General features: G+C 43.1%; 2 protein-coding genes across 2 annotated transcripts in view; both read left to right on the top strand.

Annotated features, from left to right (window-relative positions):
- Window positions 1-15,807, top strand: part of LOC309808805 (forkhead-associated domain-containing protein 1-like) — a gene marked incomplete at its 5' end in the record, with an annotated part of 205,828 nt that overhangs the window by 114,987 nt on the left and 75,034 nt on the right. The gene's annotated exons all lie outside the window — the stretch shown is intronic.
- LOC309807969 (forkhead-associated domain-containing protein 1-like) overlaps window positions 1-15,807 on the top strand; it is a gene marked incomplete at its 3' end in the record, with an annotated part of 96,680 nt that overhangs the window by 14,093 nt on the left and 66,780 nt on the right. The window contains exon 3 of the mRNA XM_082627980.1: window positions 9,833-10,039. Coding sequence (XP_082484106.1) covers window positions 9,833-10,039 — 207 coding nt within the window. The remainder of the gene's footprint in view (window positions 1-9,832; window positions 10,040-15,807) is intronic.

Below are 15,807 nucleotides of genomic sequence, written 5' to 3'. Positions count from 1 at the left end.
TACCTTACAGATGAGGAAGCTGAGGTATCACTTGCCCAAGGTCACCCTGCTAGGAAGTAGGAGAACTGGACTCGAGCCCAGTCTAATAACCACCACGTTGCCCTGCTCCCCCAACCCCTGAACCACCAGGCCACGTGCCTCTCTCTGACAACTGTGTCACATGTCACAGGGAGGCCGAGAGCCCGAGGAGGCCCCCGAGGGCAATGGCAGTGGGTTGAGGACCCAGCGGGAGAGGAACCTCTTGAAGCCATTTGACAATAAAGGAAAGGAAGGGGGAAGAGGCGGTGTTTCCAGGCTGAGGGGGTGGTGAGCATGTTCACAGGTTAGACGGAAGTTACACTGTCAAGGTGAGGATGCAGAAGAGGAGATGGTTGAGGAGAGGGCCCAGACCAGGGTGGGATGAAGGCAGGACCACCCAGAGGCCCTTGGCAGCTAGGAGAAGCCTTGAAGTTCCCATCTAGGAGCTTCTCCATGCCTGGGAAGTCCAGGTCCTGGCAGGGAGCTGAAGGCACATTCACAGGGGTGTGGAGTGATGGAGGGGAGTTTCCTGAAGGGACTCCATAGGGAGTGGGCAGGGCTCAGAGAAACCACAAAGGATAGTGCAGGGCCCAGAGCTAGTATGAGTGAGGACTGTTCCCACCCCCAGAGCTGAGGGGTGAGGGGCAGGGGCATTTCCTGGGACCCGGAGACCCCGAGGGCTGGGTAGAGTCCTCTGAGGGAAGCTGTGTGGCCCCAGAGAATGGAAGCCAGGGGAGTAAGTACCCCAAGCTCTCTCCTCCCTGCTCTGATCTCTAACCCCCCCATTGGCCAAACCCAACCAGAAACCAAACACAAGGAGCCCATCAGCCCATGGATGTAGCCGCACAGGTGGGCCTGCTGGGCAGAGGGCGCCGTGTAAAGGGATGGAGGAGGGTCGGGAGAAGCAGACAGAGGATGCAGGCAGGTGCAGGAGGTGAAGACCTAGGAGGCTGTTGTCAAAGTAGAATGAAAAGCCTGAGAGCAGGGACCTGCTGGCTGGGGGGCCCAAAGGGCACTAGGCCAGCCTCAGGACAGAAGTGTGAGGGTGGCAGGAGGGTTTAGGGGCCGGGATGGACTTGAAGGAGCTGGTGAGCTTGAGCAGGGCCCAGGGTGGGTGAGCATAGGGCATTACCCATAGGGAGCAAACAGGGAGCAAAGGCTACGTGACTCAAGGAGAGGACGAGACAGAGGATAAGGAAGGCCGGGAGCGGGAGGTTATGGTCTGAGATGGGGCTTCCCAGTGCCAGGTGATGCAAGGTTGAAACCTAGCTCCAAAGGACGGTTCCAGGTACACGTCGAACCTCAGCGACAATGTCAGTGAACCTCAGGGCAATGTCATAACTAAGTCAGCTTCCCGAGGAGGCTTCCTTAAAGCACAGGGGTCATCAGAGCAGATGGTCATTGTTAATAGAAGTTTAAACGTCTCAATATTTTATGGACTCACTATATACTTTTTAAAGACATTTTCAATGCAGGAGCCTTAAAAAATGCACTTGTTTTGTATATTAGGTCCTGCCTGTCTCCTCTCTCATTATTAAATCACTCTCTACTCTGAAAATCACAGGGTACAAATCAAAGGTACAAGTTTTGGAATTAGACTTGGGTTCAAACCCTGACATTGCCCTGTGCCAGCATCCTGATGTTGAGTGAGTCCCTTCATCTTAGCCATTTTTTAAATCGTGGTAAAATACCTATAAAGTTTACTGTCTTAACCACTTTTAAGTGTACAGATCAGTAGTTGTAAGTTATTCACATTGTTGTGCAACCAGCCTCAGAATTTTTCATCTTGCAAAACTGAAACTGTACCCATTAAAGAACAATTCCCCGTTTCCCCTTCCCCAGCTCCTGGCAACCCCCGTTCTATTTTGTTTCTATGAGCTTGACTACTTTATGTACCTCACATAGTGGAATCATACAAAATTTGCCTTTTTGTGACACTTACTTCACATAATGTCCTCACGGTTCATCCATGTTGTCGCATGTGTCAGAATTCCCTTCCTCCTACACTGAATAATATTCCACTGTATGGATGGACCACATTTTGCTTATCCAATCATCAGTCAGTGGGCACTTGGGTGGCTTCCACCTTTTGGCAATTGTGAATAATGCTACTATAAACATGAGTGTACAAATAACTCTTTAAGTTCCTGCTTTCAATTCTTTGGGGTATATACCCGGAAGTGGACTTGCTGGATCATATGATAATTTTATTCTAAATTGTTTGAGAAGCCGCTCTACTGTTTTCCATATCAGCTGCACCATTTTACATTCTCAGCGGTGCATAAGTGTTCCCCTACTCTACATCCTTGCCAACACTTGTTATTTTCTGTTGCTGTTTGTTTGTTTTTGATAGTAGCCATCCTAATGGGTATGAGGTGGTATCTCACTGTGGTTTTGATTTGAATTTCCCTAATGACTAGTAATGTTGAGCATCTTTTTATATGCTTGTTGGACATTTATATATCTTCTTTGGAGAAATGTCTATTCCAGTTCTATGCCCATATTTGATCAAGTTATTTGGGGGTTCTTTTTTGTTGTTGTTATTGAGTTATAGTTCTCTATATATTCTTCATATTAACCCTTTTTCAGATTTGTGATTTGCAACTATTTTCTCCCATTCTCTAGATGGCCTTTCACCCTGTTTATTGTGTCCTTTGATTCACAGAAGTTTTAATTTTTGATATCGTTGAATTTATCTATTTTTACTTTTGCTGCCTATGCTTTTGGTATCATATCCAAAAATGCATTGCCAAATCCAATGTCATAAAGCTTTCCTCCTGTGCTTTCCTCTAAAAGTTTTATAGTTTTAGACTATGTTTAAGTCTTTGATCCACTTTGAGTTAATTTTTATACATGGTGTAAGGTAAGAGTTCAAATTAATTCTTTTGCAGTCTTTCCCAGCATCATTTGTTGAAAATACTACTCTTTCCCCATTGAATAATCTTGGCACCCTTGTCAAAAATCATTGGACCATACATGCAAAGTTTTATTTCTGTGCTCTCTATTCTATTCTATTGGCCTATGTGCCTGACCTTATGTCAGTATCACACTGTTTTGATTACTGTACCTTTGTATGCAGTAAGTTTTGAAATCAGGAAGTGTGAGACCTCCAGCTTTGCTTTTCTTTCTCAAGATTATTTTGGCTATTTGGGGCCCACTGTGATTCCATATGAATTTTAGGATGGATTTTTCTATTTCTGCCAAAACTGCTGTTGGGATTTTGAATCTGTAGATCCTGCTGTGTAGTAATGACATCTTAACAATATTAAGTCTTCCAACCCACGAATACAGGGTGTCTTTCCATTTATTTGTGTCTTTAATTTCTTTCAGCAGCACTTGGTAGTTTTCAGTGTACACATCTTTTACCACCTTGGTTGAATTTATCCCAAAATATGTTATTCATTTTGATGCTATTGTAAATGAAATTATTTTCTTAACTTCCTTTTCAGATTGTTCATTGTGAGCATATAGAAACACAACTGATGTTTGTGTGTTGATTTTGTGTCCTACGATTTTGCTAGTGAATGTTATTTATTAGTTCTAGGAGGGTTGTGGTTTTTCATGGACTCTTTAGGATTTTGTACATGTAAGATCATGTTGCCTGTGAACAGAGATAATTTTACTTCTTCCTTTCGAATTTGGATGCCTTTATTTCTTTGTCTTGCCTAATTGCTCTGGCTAGGACTTCCAGTACTTTGTTGAATAGAAGTGGCAAAAGCAGGTATCCTTATCTTATTCTTGAAATTAGAGGAAAAGCTTTCCGTCTTTCACCTTTGAGTATGATGCTACCTGTGGGCCTTTCATATTTGACCTTTATTATGTTGAGGTAATTTCCCTGTATTCCCTGTTTGTTGAGTGCTTTTATCATGAAAGAGTGTTGCATTTTGTCAAATGCTTTTTGTACATTAATCGAGATGATCATTTTTTTCCTTCTTTCTGTTAATGTGATGTATTACGTGGATTAATTTTCATATGTTGAACCATCAAGTCTGCATTCCAAGAATAAATCCCACTTGGTCATAGTGTATGATCCTTTTAATGTGCTGTTGAATTCGGTTTCCTCCTATTTTGTTGAGGATTGTGGTATCAGTGTTCATAAGAGATACTGGTCTGTAGTTTTCTTGTAGTGTCTTTGTCTGGGTTTGGTATCAATGTAATGCTGTCCTCTCACTTCACCATTTGAGTCTCAGCTTCTTCATCTCTAAGATGGAGATAATAATAGAGACCCTGTTTAGGGCTGTCATGCAGATTAAATGATAAAAATGCACACAAAATGCTTCAGCAGGGCCCAGTTCACAGGATGCCCTCAAAATATGTTAGATGATGATAAGGATAATAATAAAAATAATAATAAATAAATAACAGTTCATCTCATAGTTGGACAGCTGAGTAGGATGGAGCTTATACAGTCAGTCTGTATTAGCAGCAGGGTGTCTGTCCAGGAGCAGCATTTAGCAATTTTCCAAGTAAAGGGAGCAAGTGATATTATAGGGCCGAACTACGAAGCTGTCTCCTGCCTGACATGTGGCAGATGCTCACCCAAATTTGTGGAGTCATTTAAAACTTCCTGCTTGCTTTGATTTCTTAATAATGGCTTGACAGTTTTTGAGGAACTGAAAGCAGTGAAGCCTGGGAAGAGAAAAACAAAATGTAACACACAGAATTTCTCTCATTCATGGGTTATCAAAGGTTCAAAGGACACAAAGATCAATGGCAATGGTGATGAAGATGATGTGGGTGACATTTTCCAAAGAACTAATGTGTTTTCATTTTTTTAATACTTTATTTTTTTGAACAGTTTTAGGTTTACAGGAATTTTAGCAGAGAATACAGAGAGTTCCCATATATCCACCCCTCCAATACACACAGTTTCCCCTATTATTAACATCATGCATTAGTGCGGTACATTTGTTACAACTGATGAACCAATATTGATATGCTATTATTAACTAAGTCCATAGTTTACATTAGGGTTCACTCTTTGCATTGTACGTTCTTTCGTTTTGACAAATGTATAGTGACAAGTATCCACCATTACAGTATCATAAAAAAATATTTTCACTGCCGTAAAATCCCCTGTGCCCCTCGTCTTCATCCTGAGCCCCAGAGCCCCTGTGCCCCTGGCAAGCACTGATCTTTTACTCTCCTTATAGTTTTACTTTTTCCAGAATTTAATACAGTTGGAATCATACGGTATGTAACCTTTTCAGACTAGGTTCTTTCACTAAGCAATATGCATTTAAGATTCCTCCATGTCTTTTTTGTTATTTGATAACTCATTTATTTTTATCACTAGTATTTCATTGTATGGATGTACCACAATTTGTTTATCCATTTACCTTTTAAAGGACATCTTGGTTGCTTCCAGTTTTTGGCAGTTATGAATAAAGATGCTGTAAGCATGTATCCAAAATCAATGAGTCTTCATGGATATAGAGAACAGACTGTGGTTGCCAAGGGGGAGGGGGTTGAGGGAGAGATGGAGTGGGGGGTTGAGGTTAGCAGATGTGAGCTGTTACATCCAGGATGGAGAAACAACAAGGTCCTACTGTAGAGCACAGGGAACTATATTCAATATCCTGTGATAAACCATAATGGAAAAGAATATTTTAAAAAGAATGTATATATATGTATAACTGAATCACTTTGCTGTACAGCAGAATAATACAACATTGTAAATCGACTACATTTCAATAAACTAAATAAATAAACAATATAAATGAGTCTTAAATGTCAACAATAAGAAACCAAACAACCCAACTTAAAAATGGGCAAAAGAGCTCAACAGACACCTTACCAAAGAAAATCTACAGATGTCAAATAAGCATATGAAAAGATGTTAAACATCATACATCATTAAGGAATTTCAAACAAACATGAAATATCTCTTCATTTATTTAGACTACTTTGATTTCTTTCATCAACATTTTGTAGTTTTCTTCATATACCTCTTCATATAGCTAAGTATTTTGTTAGATTTATTCCTAAGTACTTCAGTTTTTTTTTTTTGGTGCTAATGTAAATGGTGTTGTGTTTTTAATTTCATATTCCACTTGTTCATTGTTGGTATATAGGAAAGCAATTGACTTTTGTATATTAATCATGTATTCTGCAACCTGGGTACAATTGCTCATTAGTTCCAGGAGGGCTTTCTGTCGGTTCTTTGGGATTTTCTGCATAGACAATCATGCCATCTGCAAAATGGGCAAAAGATCTGAACAAACACCTCACCAAAGAAGATTTCTTTTTCCTTCCCAATCTATCTTTTATTCTCTTTTCTTGCCTTGTTGCATTAGCTAGGAGATACAGTACAATGTTGAAAATGCGTGGTGAAAGGGGACATCTTCACCTTATTCCTGATCTTAATTGGAAAGTTTCTAGTTTCTCACCATTAAATATGACGTTAGCTTTAGGGTTTTTATAGATGTACTTTATCAGGTTGAGGAAGTTCCCCTCCATCCCTAATTTGCCCAGAGTTGTTGTGGTGGTTCGGTGGTTTGTTAGTTTATCATGGATGGTGTTTAATTTTGTCAAATGCTCTTTTTGCATCTACTGTTATGATAATGCGATTTCTCTTCTCTGCGCTGTTGATGTGATGGATTACATTAATTGATTTCCAAATATTGAACCAGCCTTGCATACCTGGAATAAATCCCACTTGTCTGTGGTGTAGAACTCTTTTTATACATCACTGGATTCAATTTGCTCATATTTTGTTGAGGATTTTGCATCTATATTCATGACAGGTATTGGTCTGCAATTTTCCTGTTTTGTAATATCTTTATCTGGTTTTGCTATTAGAATAAGTTTGGCCTCACAGAATGAGCTGGGAAGTGTTCTCTCTTCTTCTATTTTCTGGAAGAGATTATTGAGAACTGGTATCATTCTTTCCTTAATGTTTGATAGAATTGACCAGTGAACCCATCCAGGCCTGGTGCTTTCCATTTTGGAAGGTTATTCATTATTGATTCAAATTCTTTACTAGATATGAGTCTTTTCAGAGTATTTATTTCTCCTTGTGTGAGTTTCAGTAGATTGTGTCTTTCAAGGAAATGGTCCACTTCGTTAACTTATAAAATCTGTGGGCATAGAATTATTCATAATATTCCTTTAGTATCCCTTCAGTGTCCATGAGATCAGTAGTGATGCCATCGCTTTCATTTCTGATTTGAGTAATTTGTATCTTCTCTCTTTTTTTCTTGGTTATCCTGCTAGAGGTTTGTCAATTTTATTGATCTTTACAAAAAAAAAAAAAAAAAAAAAACCAAACAGCTCTTTATTTTGCTGACTTTTCTCTATTGTTTTCCTGCTTTTTATTTCATTCATTGCTTCTTGTCTTGTGCTTGTGGTAGGCTTATATTGCTCTTCTTTCTCTAGTTTCATAAGGTGGAAGCTTAGATCTTTTCAAATGCCTTCAGTGCCATAAACCTCCCTCCAAGCACTGCTTTCACTGCATCTTGCAAATTTTCATAGGTTGTATTTTCATTTTCATTTAGCTCAAGATAAATTTTTATTTCCCATGAGACTTCCTCCTTGACCCATCTGTTATTTAGAGGTGTGTTGTTTAATCTCCAAATATTTGGGGATTTTCCAGCTGTCTTTCTGGTATTGGTTTCTAGTCTAATTCCATTGTGTTCTGTAAACATACTTTGCATAATTTCTATTCTTTTACATTTGTTGAGGTATATTTCGTGGCCTGGAATGTGGTCTGCTTGGTGAATGTTCCATGGGAGCTTGAGAAGGATGTGTGTTTTGTTGCTGTGGGATGAAGCTGTGTGGTTGCCAGTTAGATCCAGATGATGGTAGTGCTGTTCAGTTCAACTTCATTCTTACTAATTTTCTGCCTGGTGGGTCTGCCCGTCACTGACAGAGGGCTGTTGAGGTCTCCAGCTACCATGATGGATTCATCTGCTTCTCCTTGCAGTTCTATCAGTTTTTGCCTTCCATACTTTGATGCTCTATTGTTGGGTACATACAATGAAGGACTGTTATGTCTGCTTGGAGAATCAACCCCTTTATCACTATGTATCGCCTCTCTTTATCCCTGGTAACTTTCCTTCCTCTGAAGTTGGCTCTGCCTGAAATTAATAGAGCTACTCCTGCTTTCTTCTTGTGTTTCAGTATTTTAAGTGCCAAAGTGTTTGGTAGGAATTTGAAAAGTGGGTAAAGGCACAGTCATTTGAATCAGGCAAACCTGGGAACAAGCCAAGCGAGTCAAAGTGGCTGACTGTGGGCACACTTAATCGTTCTATGCCTCAGTTTCCTCATCTAAGAAATGAGTAACTATCGGACCTACTGTACAGCACAGGGAACTATATTCAATATCTTGCAGTAACCTGTGATAGAAAAGAATCTGAAAAAGAATAGATATTATATATATGTATAACTGAATCACTTTGCTGTACACCTGAAACTAACACAACATTGTAAATCAACTAGACTTCAATAAAAAATTAAATTTTTTGAAATGAGGAAGTATCCCTTTGAATTATTGTGAAGATGAAACGGGATAATGCAGTAAAGCACTTAGCAAATTTCCTGGCATTTGTGTAATTACACATAATGTGTCATTAATATATTCTACTAATATATGCAGTTATATTATTATCTATTCATATACTATAAGCTATTATTAGTAAAAGCTATTGGTTATAATTATATTGTGGGACGTTAGTATAGATTTCTAATTCCAAGTACTCTCTGTGAAAGTTGGATGAGGCACTCTGAGAAGAGTGACTTAGAAAATAATTGCAAAGTCTCAGGCTGGAGTGGATGGCTCATAGGCAGTGTCCTGAGAAGACAGAAGACTCCGCACGTGCCCTGCAGCCCATAGTCCAGGGCGCCGGGGCCAGGGGGGATGTGATATTTCCTCCTTGGTGCCAAGGTTTGCTCATTCTTCTTATTAAAGTGGTTACACAGGAGGTTTCTGACGCCACTGACAATTCACTGTCTGGGGTCTCTCTCTTTTGAGGGAAATGTGGTCACACCAGGGCCCCTATTGAAAAATAGATCATCTTTGGTAATTCTGAGTAGCTTTTAAGAAGCAACAGTAATAATTAATCACATGGGATAAACCTTCATTATACACCAAGGCTTTTAAAAGGTAGTTATAAAACTATGTTTTGTGGTGTGAGCTCAATTGTGTTTAAACTTTTTAAAAAGATTGTAAGCATAGAGAAAAGACTGGAATGATGTGAACCACCATGTTCTCAGTGCCTGCCTCTGGGGGACGGGAGTCTAAGTGATTTTAATGTCTTCTTTGTGTTTTTCTCTAGTTCTCATTTTCTGCATTATTACAAAAAACATGTTATTTTAGAAATGAATAGAACAAACAAATGAAAACAACAATTATTATAAAACCTCCCCTGAACTTTAACACTTGCAGTAAATGGACAGTTGTCACTTGCCAACTGACCTTTCTGGTTTGTGTTGGACCATTTCTGCTGTCTTGCCACTCGGGACAACCAAAAGGATACTTGCATGGGATCAGAGAACTATCAAGTGGCCAATTCCTGGCCAATTCCCCCCGAGTTCCCTCTTGCCTCTGTGTTGCCTGACGCCCTACCCTAAAACTGGGCATCTATTCTGGGTCTGCTGTCAGGCTCTGGTGACCCTCCACTCACTAGCTGTGTGGCCTTAGGCAAGTCACTTAACCTCTCTGACCCTCAGCATCCTCCTCTTAAAATGAGGATTGCAGTGACTGTCCAGCCAGATGAAGTGGTTAGCACATTGGGGCCCCCAGTGTCAGTGGCACTAGTTATTCCTTGTTATTCCTGTTATTCCTGGCTCTGACTGTCCCCCTTCTGCATTTCAGTCTGCAGACGTCGACAACCATCACGCACTCATTGAATATAATGAGGCCGAAAGCAGCTTTGTTCTCCACGACTTCAATTCCTGCAACGGCACGTTCGTCAATGAGTGCCACATTCAGAACGTGGCTGTGAAGCTCCTACCCGGAGACATCCTGAGGTTTGGGTCCAGAGGGCTGACCTACGAACTGGTCATCGAAAACCCAGCCTCGGTGAGTCCAGGCCCTGCGGGGGCCCGGGGGGAGGGCGGGGTGCAGAGGTGCCGTGTTGTGTCACCTTCCGTGCAGCCTAGGGCTCGGGTACGGCCACAGGTGGAGTTCGTCTGGAGCGCGTCACTCTTGCTTTCGAGATTCTGCGAAGTTCAGCCCCATCGCGTGGGTGCCCGGGGAAAGCGAGTCCTCGCGCCCTCTTCTGGGCATTTCGTGGAATTACATGCAAGAGTTGTCTAGGGACCAGCCCGGAGCGAGAGCGTTTTCCTGAAAAGTGAAGCTTGGCGAGGGGAGGTGGAAAGCAGGTGTGTGCTTTTGAAGATGCAGAGATGGATGCTTCCTTTTTAGGCAGATCAGTGCTCTGCAACTTCCTAGCTTTGCGACCTCGGCCAGGCTTCTCTGCGTGCCTGGGTCTGAGTCTTCTCAGCGCTGCAGGGCGTTGAGAGAGTATCTATGTATAAAAAGTCAAAGTGTCTGGCCGGAGTAGACGCTCAAGGCCTGCCAGCTGTTATCACACCGGATCAGAAATGTTCCCGGGATCAGGACCTAAGGTATGGCCCCAGGTTAAGCGGAACGTAAGCCAAAATTCGCCCAGCAAAGCTCAGTCACCAGAAGTATCTGGTTCAGTAGGGAGGCAGGATGGGGGCTGGTTAGCAACACAGTCCTGGGTCAGAACCCCAGCTCTGCCACTGGCCTACTCGGTGCGCTCTTGCACAAGCCATTGGACCCCTCGGAACCTCGGTTTCCTCATCTACAAAATGGGGCCAACGACAGCAATGACCTTGCAGGCTTATCTCGAGGGCTAAATGAGATGGTTCTAATTGTAAAACTCCCAGAATAATGCCCATTCGTGGTGAGCACACAATTAATACCTGTCGTGTGTGTCCCAGAGAGACGGCGTGTTAACCTCACTCCCCAGCACCAAGAACGCTGCATGGACTGAGACCTCCGAGGCTTAAAGTCCTTTCGGGGACGAGGCTGGGTATAAATAAATAAAGTTTAGAGAATCTAGGCAGAATCCTGGGTGTGGGTCCCCTAGGCAGCCCTAAATACCCACTCAGAGAAGATGAGCACCGTCCCTCAGGCTGCAGGGCTCGTGACACCGCATCCACCACGTTTGGCTTTGAAAACCTGGGACAGTTTTCTCCTGCTGCTTCTCAGCCCCCTTTTCCTCCTTGGACCAACATTAAAGTGTGCTCACTTGTGGGATGCACTGGGATCCACTGGCCGCCCTGAGGAGGGGCTCCTGACCCAGAAGGTGTTGACCTGATCAGGGGTTCTCAACATGGGTTCTAAGGATCCCCCTCGTCAGAAGCACGTGGGGAGCAGACCCACAGTGCAGATCTGGGCTTCACCCCAGGCCTGAGGACTCATACTTAGGATTCCCAGATGAAATACAGGACACCCAGTGAAATCTGAATTTCAGAGAAGCAACAAATCATTGTTATGTACAGGTGTGGCCCAACTATTGCAAGGAACCCCTTATGCTAAAAAAATTATTTGGTGTTTATCTGAAATTCAGATTTAACGGACACCCTATAGTTTATTATATATTGATTTATTCATTTCTTTATTTATGCGAAATCTGGCAACCATACACATCCTCCCTGGGAGTAGGGCCTGGGAATTTAGAATCATTTGTATGGAACACTTACAGAATTTTTTAGGGATCAAAGAAAAGGGGATTTCACACTCCCAAGCCTGAAAATCCAAGTTCATGAAGTTTGATTCAATGTGCCCCAACATGTCTGATTCCAAGAAATTTTCAGGAATGTTCAGTAAAATTACAGGTTCCCAGGCCCCCTCCCTGGGAAATTCTGACTCTGTGGCTTGCCTGTGGGGAGAAGAATAGGGGAGCAGCAAATAATATCTGCATTTTTTTCTTTTTTTTTCCTACAAAGATATTTATTGAAATAGTATTGATAGGGGCATAAAATTTGAAACCTAAATTTCCATCCAAAGGAGGCATTGTTTAATAAATTATATTGTTTAATATATTCTAAGGAGTTTAATATATTATAAGGAGTTTGTTTATATATGGAATACTGTTCTGCCTTTTTAAAACACAGCTTTCTTGAGATATAATTGACATGCCATAAACGGCACATGTTTAAAGTCTGTAAGTGGATGGGCTTTGACATATGGGTACACCTGTGAAACCATAGCCACAATCAAGACAGTGAACAGCTCCTTCATCCTCCAAAGTTTCCTCTGGATCACAGCAAGTGTTTGTTTGCTTGCTTGCTCTTAACAGCTTCACTGAAGTACAATTTACATAACAGTAACTTCACCCATTTGAAGTGTCCAATTCAATCAATTTGAATATATTGATGGAGTTCTGCAGCCATCACCACAACCTGCTTTCAGAACACTTTCATCCATTTCTATCACCCCAAACCTCGGAGAAACCTTGGAGGTATTTCATTTTGGGGTTTGTTTTTAACTTTTAATTTTCAAAATTATGGTAAAATACACATAAAATTTACCATCTTAACCATGTTTAAGTGTACAGTTCACAGTGGCATTAAATCTATTCACACTGTTGTGCAGCCATCATCCCCATCCATCATCAGAACTTTGTTCATCTTCCCAAACTGAAACTCTAAGCCCATCAAATCAAACCCCCTGCTTCCTTCCTCCCCTCCCACCATGCTGTGTCTGTGAATTGGACTATTCTAGGTTCCTCATATAAATGGAATCTTACATTGTTTGTCCTTTTGCGATCATCTTATTTCACTTAGTATGATATCCTCATGGTTCATTCCAGTTGAATATTTCATTGTATGGATTCACCACATTTTGTTTATCTGCTCATCCATCCATGGCCACTTGGGTTGCTTCCACCTTTTGGCCATTTTGAGTAAGTTTGTTATGCACACGGGTGTACAACTATGGAATGGGGACTTTATTTTACAAGGTGCTTCTTATATAATTGTGGGAAACAGTGATGACGACCGCTAACCTTGAGTAGATAAGACGGAAGAAGATGTTTTGTAAGAAGAGAAACCAGGAGAGCAGCAGGAGGAATCACTGACGTGAACAGCACTGTGCTAAGCAATTCACCTGCTCTCCCTTATTTCACGCTCACAGCAACCTATGAGATGGGTTCTCCCGTGATCCCCATTTTACAGACAAGGAATCCGAAACTCAGAGAGGTTAAGTAATTTCCCCAGGGCCACACAGCTAGTCAGTGCAAATTAAACACTATCCCCACTTGTGGAAAAAGGCGGGGAGAAAACCATTTAGTCTGATGCTAGCTGGAGCAGTAGCCTTGACTGGTTTTCACACCGAGGAAAGCATACTCTCACGGTCACTCGAATATACACGGAGTTTTTCAATTCTTATTCCTACACGCATTTGCACCTTGCTTCATTCCTTGGTTGACTGCAGGCAGCTGCACAAGTGTTCCCCTGGCCTGTGCCCAGGGCACTTTGCAGGACTCTCCCCAACCCCATCTTCTCAAAAGCGCTCTCTGCCGGGGCGTCCCCAGCTTGAGAAGCTTCCATCCATGATGCTCATATTCATGGAGGGGTCCTTTGCAGCGTCCATGTGAGGGCGGCCTGTGGACTGACTGACACCTTCCTACAAATTCCACTTCCTGATGACTCCAACCTGCTGGCTGTTTAAAAGAAGAGAAAGGAAGAGGGGAAAAAGGGAGAGGTATTGAAGAGCATCTCTCATCAAATATTTTGAAGCCCAGTTTTTCTAAAAAATTCGTGGCCGTCTTGCTTCCGGCCTATTCTTGTTTCCAATTGATTTTGGGGTCCCTGGTGAGGGCGCTGTGTTTCCTCCTTGGATGGAGTTTCCACGGAGGACTGCCCTGATATCATACAGATTAAGTATGATGAGAATTGTTCTTCTCCCGACAAAGAGTTCCCAAATGAAAGCATTTAGTTCAGGTGTTGTGGTGGCCCTAACCAATAGAGGAGGGTGTGACAGCATTTTACTGGGGGAGGGGGGTGAGGTGCGGGGCGCTTAGGAATCCAGATGTGTTTGCAGATGTCACAGTGGTTAGAGCACGTGCCCTGAGGTCAGGCTGACTCCAGTGCCGTCCCAGCCCTGCTCTTGACCGGCTTTTATACTGGACGTGCACAAATCATCTACCTCTCAGGGCCTCGGTCCCCACTCCTGTAACAATAGTTCCTACCACCTTGAGTGACTGTGGTATTAAGTGGGCAAAGTGCGTAAATTGCTTAGTCCAGCGTCTGGCACCTAATAAGCACATGATAACCCTCAGCTTTAGAGTCAAGCAAACCAGCATGGAGCAGCCAAGATGCCTCCTTTGTAAGTGTCCTTTTGGACAGGGAAACCTCCCAAGACCTGCCCCCGCTAGCAGATAAATACATTTGCAGATAAATTACCCATAGAATAACATACAAGATGGAAAAATATAAAGAAAAACTCTTGTTTGACAAAGTGCATTGGCAGGCAGGTTGTGCCCAGGACCATCCTTTTTTTTTTTTTTTTTTTTTTGCGGTCGCGTGCCTCTCACTGTTGTGGCCTCTCCCGTTGCAGAACACAGGCTCCGTACGTGCAGGCTCAGAGGCCAAGGCTCACACGCCCAGCCGCTCTGCGGCATGTGGGATCTTCCCAGACCGGGTCACAAACCCGTGTCCCCTGCATCGGCAGGTGGACTCTCAACCACTGCGCCACCGGGGAAGCCCCCAGGACCATACTTTGTAAATTATAGCTCTCTCATCAAAGTATTACCTAGGGCTGCCATATTGCACAATTCCAGGGTCACCATTCACAACGTAGTCCATGTGGATGGCGCCCACTGAAGCTGTGCAGGACATAACCCGCAGGGCCATCTGCAATGCCCTGAAGCAACCGTTGATTAATCCCATAGAGTCTTGGCACCAGGCGTGGGAAATTGAGGTCCCAGAGTCAGGTGTGCTGCCGTGTTGTGGGTTTTGTTGGTTGTTGCCTTTACTCGTGCTTTCTGAGCTCTGGGAAAGGAGGTGTGGAAACAATCTGTGCTAGTCACAGTGGCGCCGTTCTTACAAGGCAGCTGAGTAAGGAAACCCACGTCACCCATATGTATCCATCATGTCTTTCTCTGTTCTGAAATACGGCAAAACGGATGGAAATGGCCAGAATGAAAAAGGAAGCCAGGCGCCACAAATGACGTGCCGAGTTGTTCCATGAGGGGGTTGACAGCTCCTTGTCGGCAGCCCCCATCCCCATGACTGCCTGTGTCTGGCCTTCCCTGTAGCCTGCTCTGCCCTGTTCCCAGTCCAGCCAGACTCTCCCCCGTGGCTCCTGGATACTGTCTTCTGTCCCTGCAATGTCATGACATCCTGTCTTGCGAGAAGAGCGCCCTCTGTCGGCCAATATTCCTTGCTGCTTTAATGGGGAAGCTCTGCAGAACACAATCGAGAAAGCAAGGCCTTTGGAGTTAGATGGACCCAAGTTGAAATGCCAGCTGCAACTGACTTTACCTTTCTGAGCTTCAATTTCCAATTTCTGCCAAGGAGCTACTCATTAATCCCAGGTCCCCTTTCCCCCTTCAGTTGTTTTTATAGAAGTCCCTGGGACCACCCCTATCATGGCATAAACTGAGGCTCAGAGAGTTTCAGTGACTTCCCCAAGGTTAGGCATCAGTCATATAGATCCAGAGACAGGATTAAAAGCCAGCTCTCCTGAGTCCCTTGGAGGCTTTTCCTAATAGCACGAAGCATCGTGGGGCCGTGAGAGCCCAGGCAGGTCCTTCACTGCCCAGCGGTTAAGGAAGGTCTTGCAATTCCCAGTCCAACCTGCAATTTCACACT

The sequence above is a fragment of the Mesoplodon mirus genome (genome assembly GCF_964341445.2).
Source record: "Mesoplodon mirus genome assembly, chromosome: 7".
Lineage (NCBI taxonomy): Eukaryota > Metazoa > Chordata > Mammalia > Artiodactyla > Ziphiidae > Mesoplodon > Mesoplodon mirus.
Note: the sequence above shows the minus strand (reverse complement) of the source record. Positions and strands in the feature narration are given on the sequence as shown.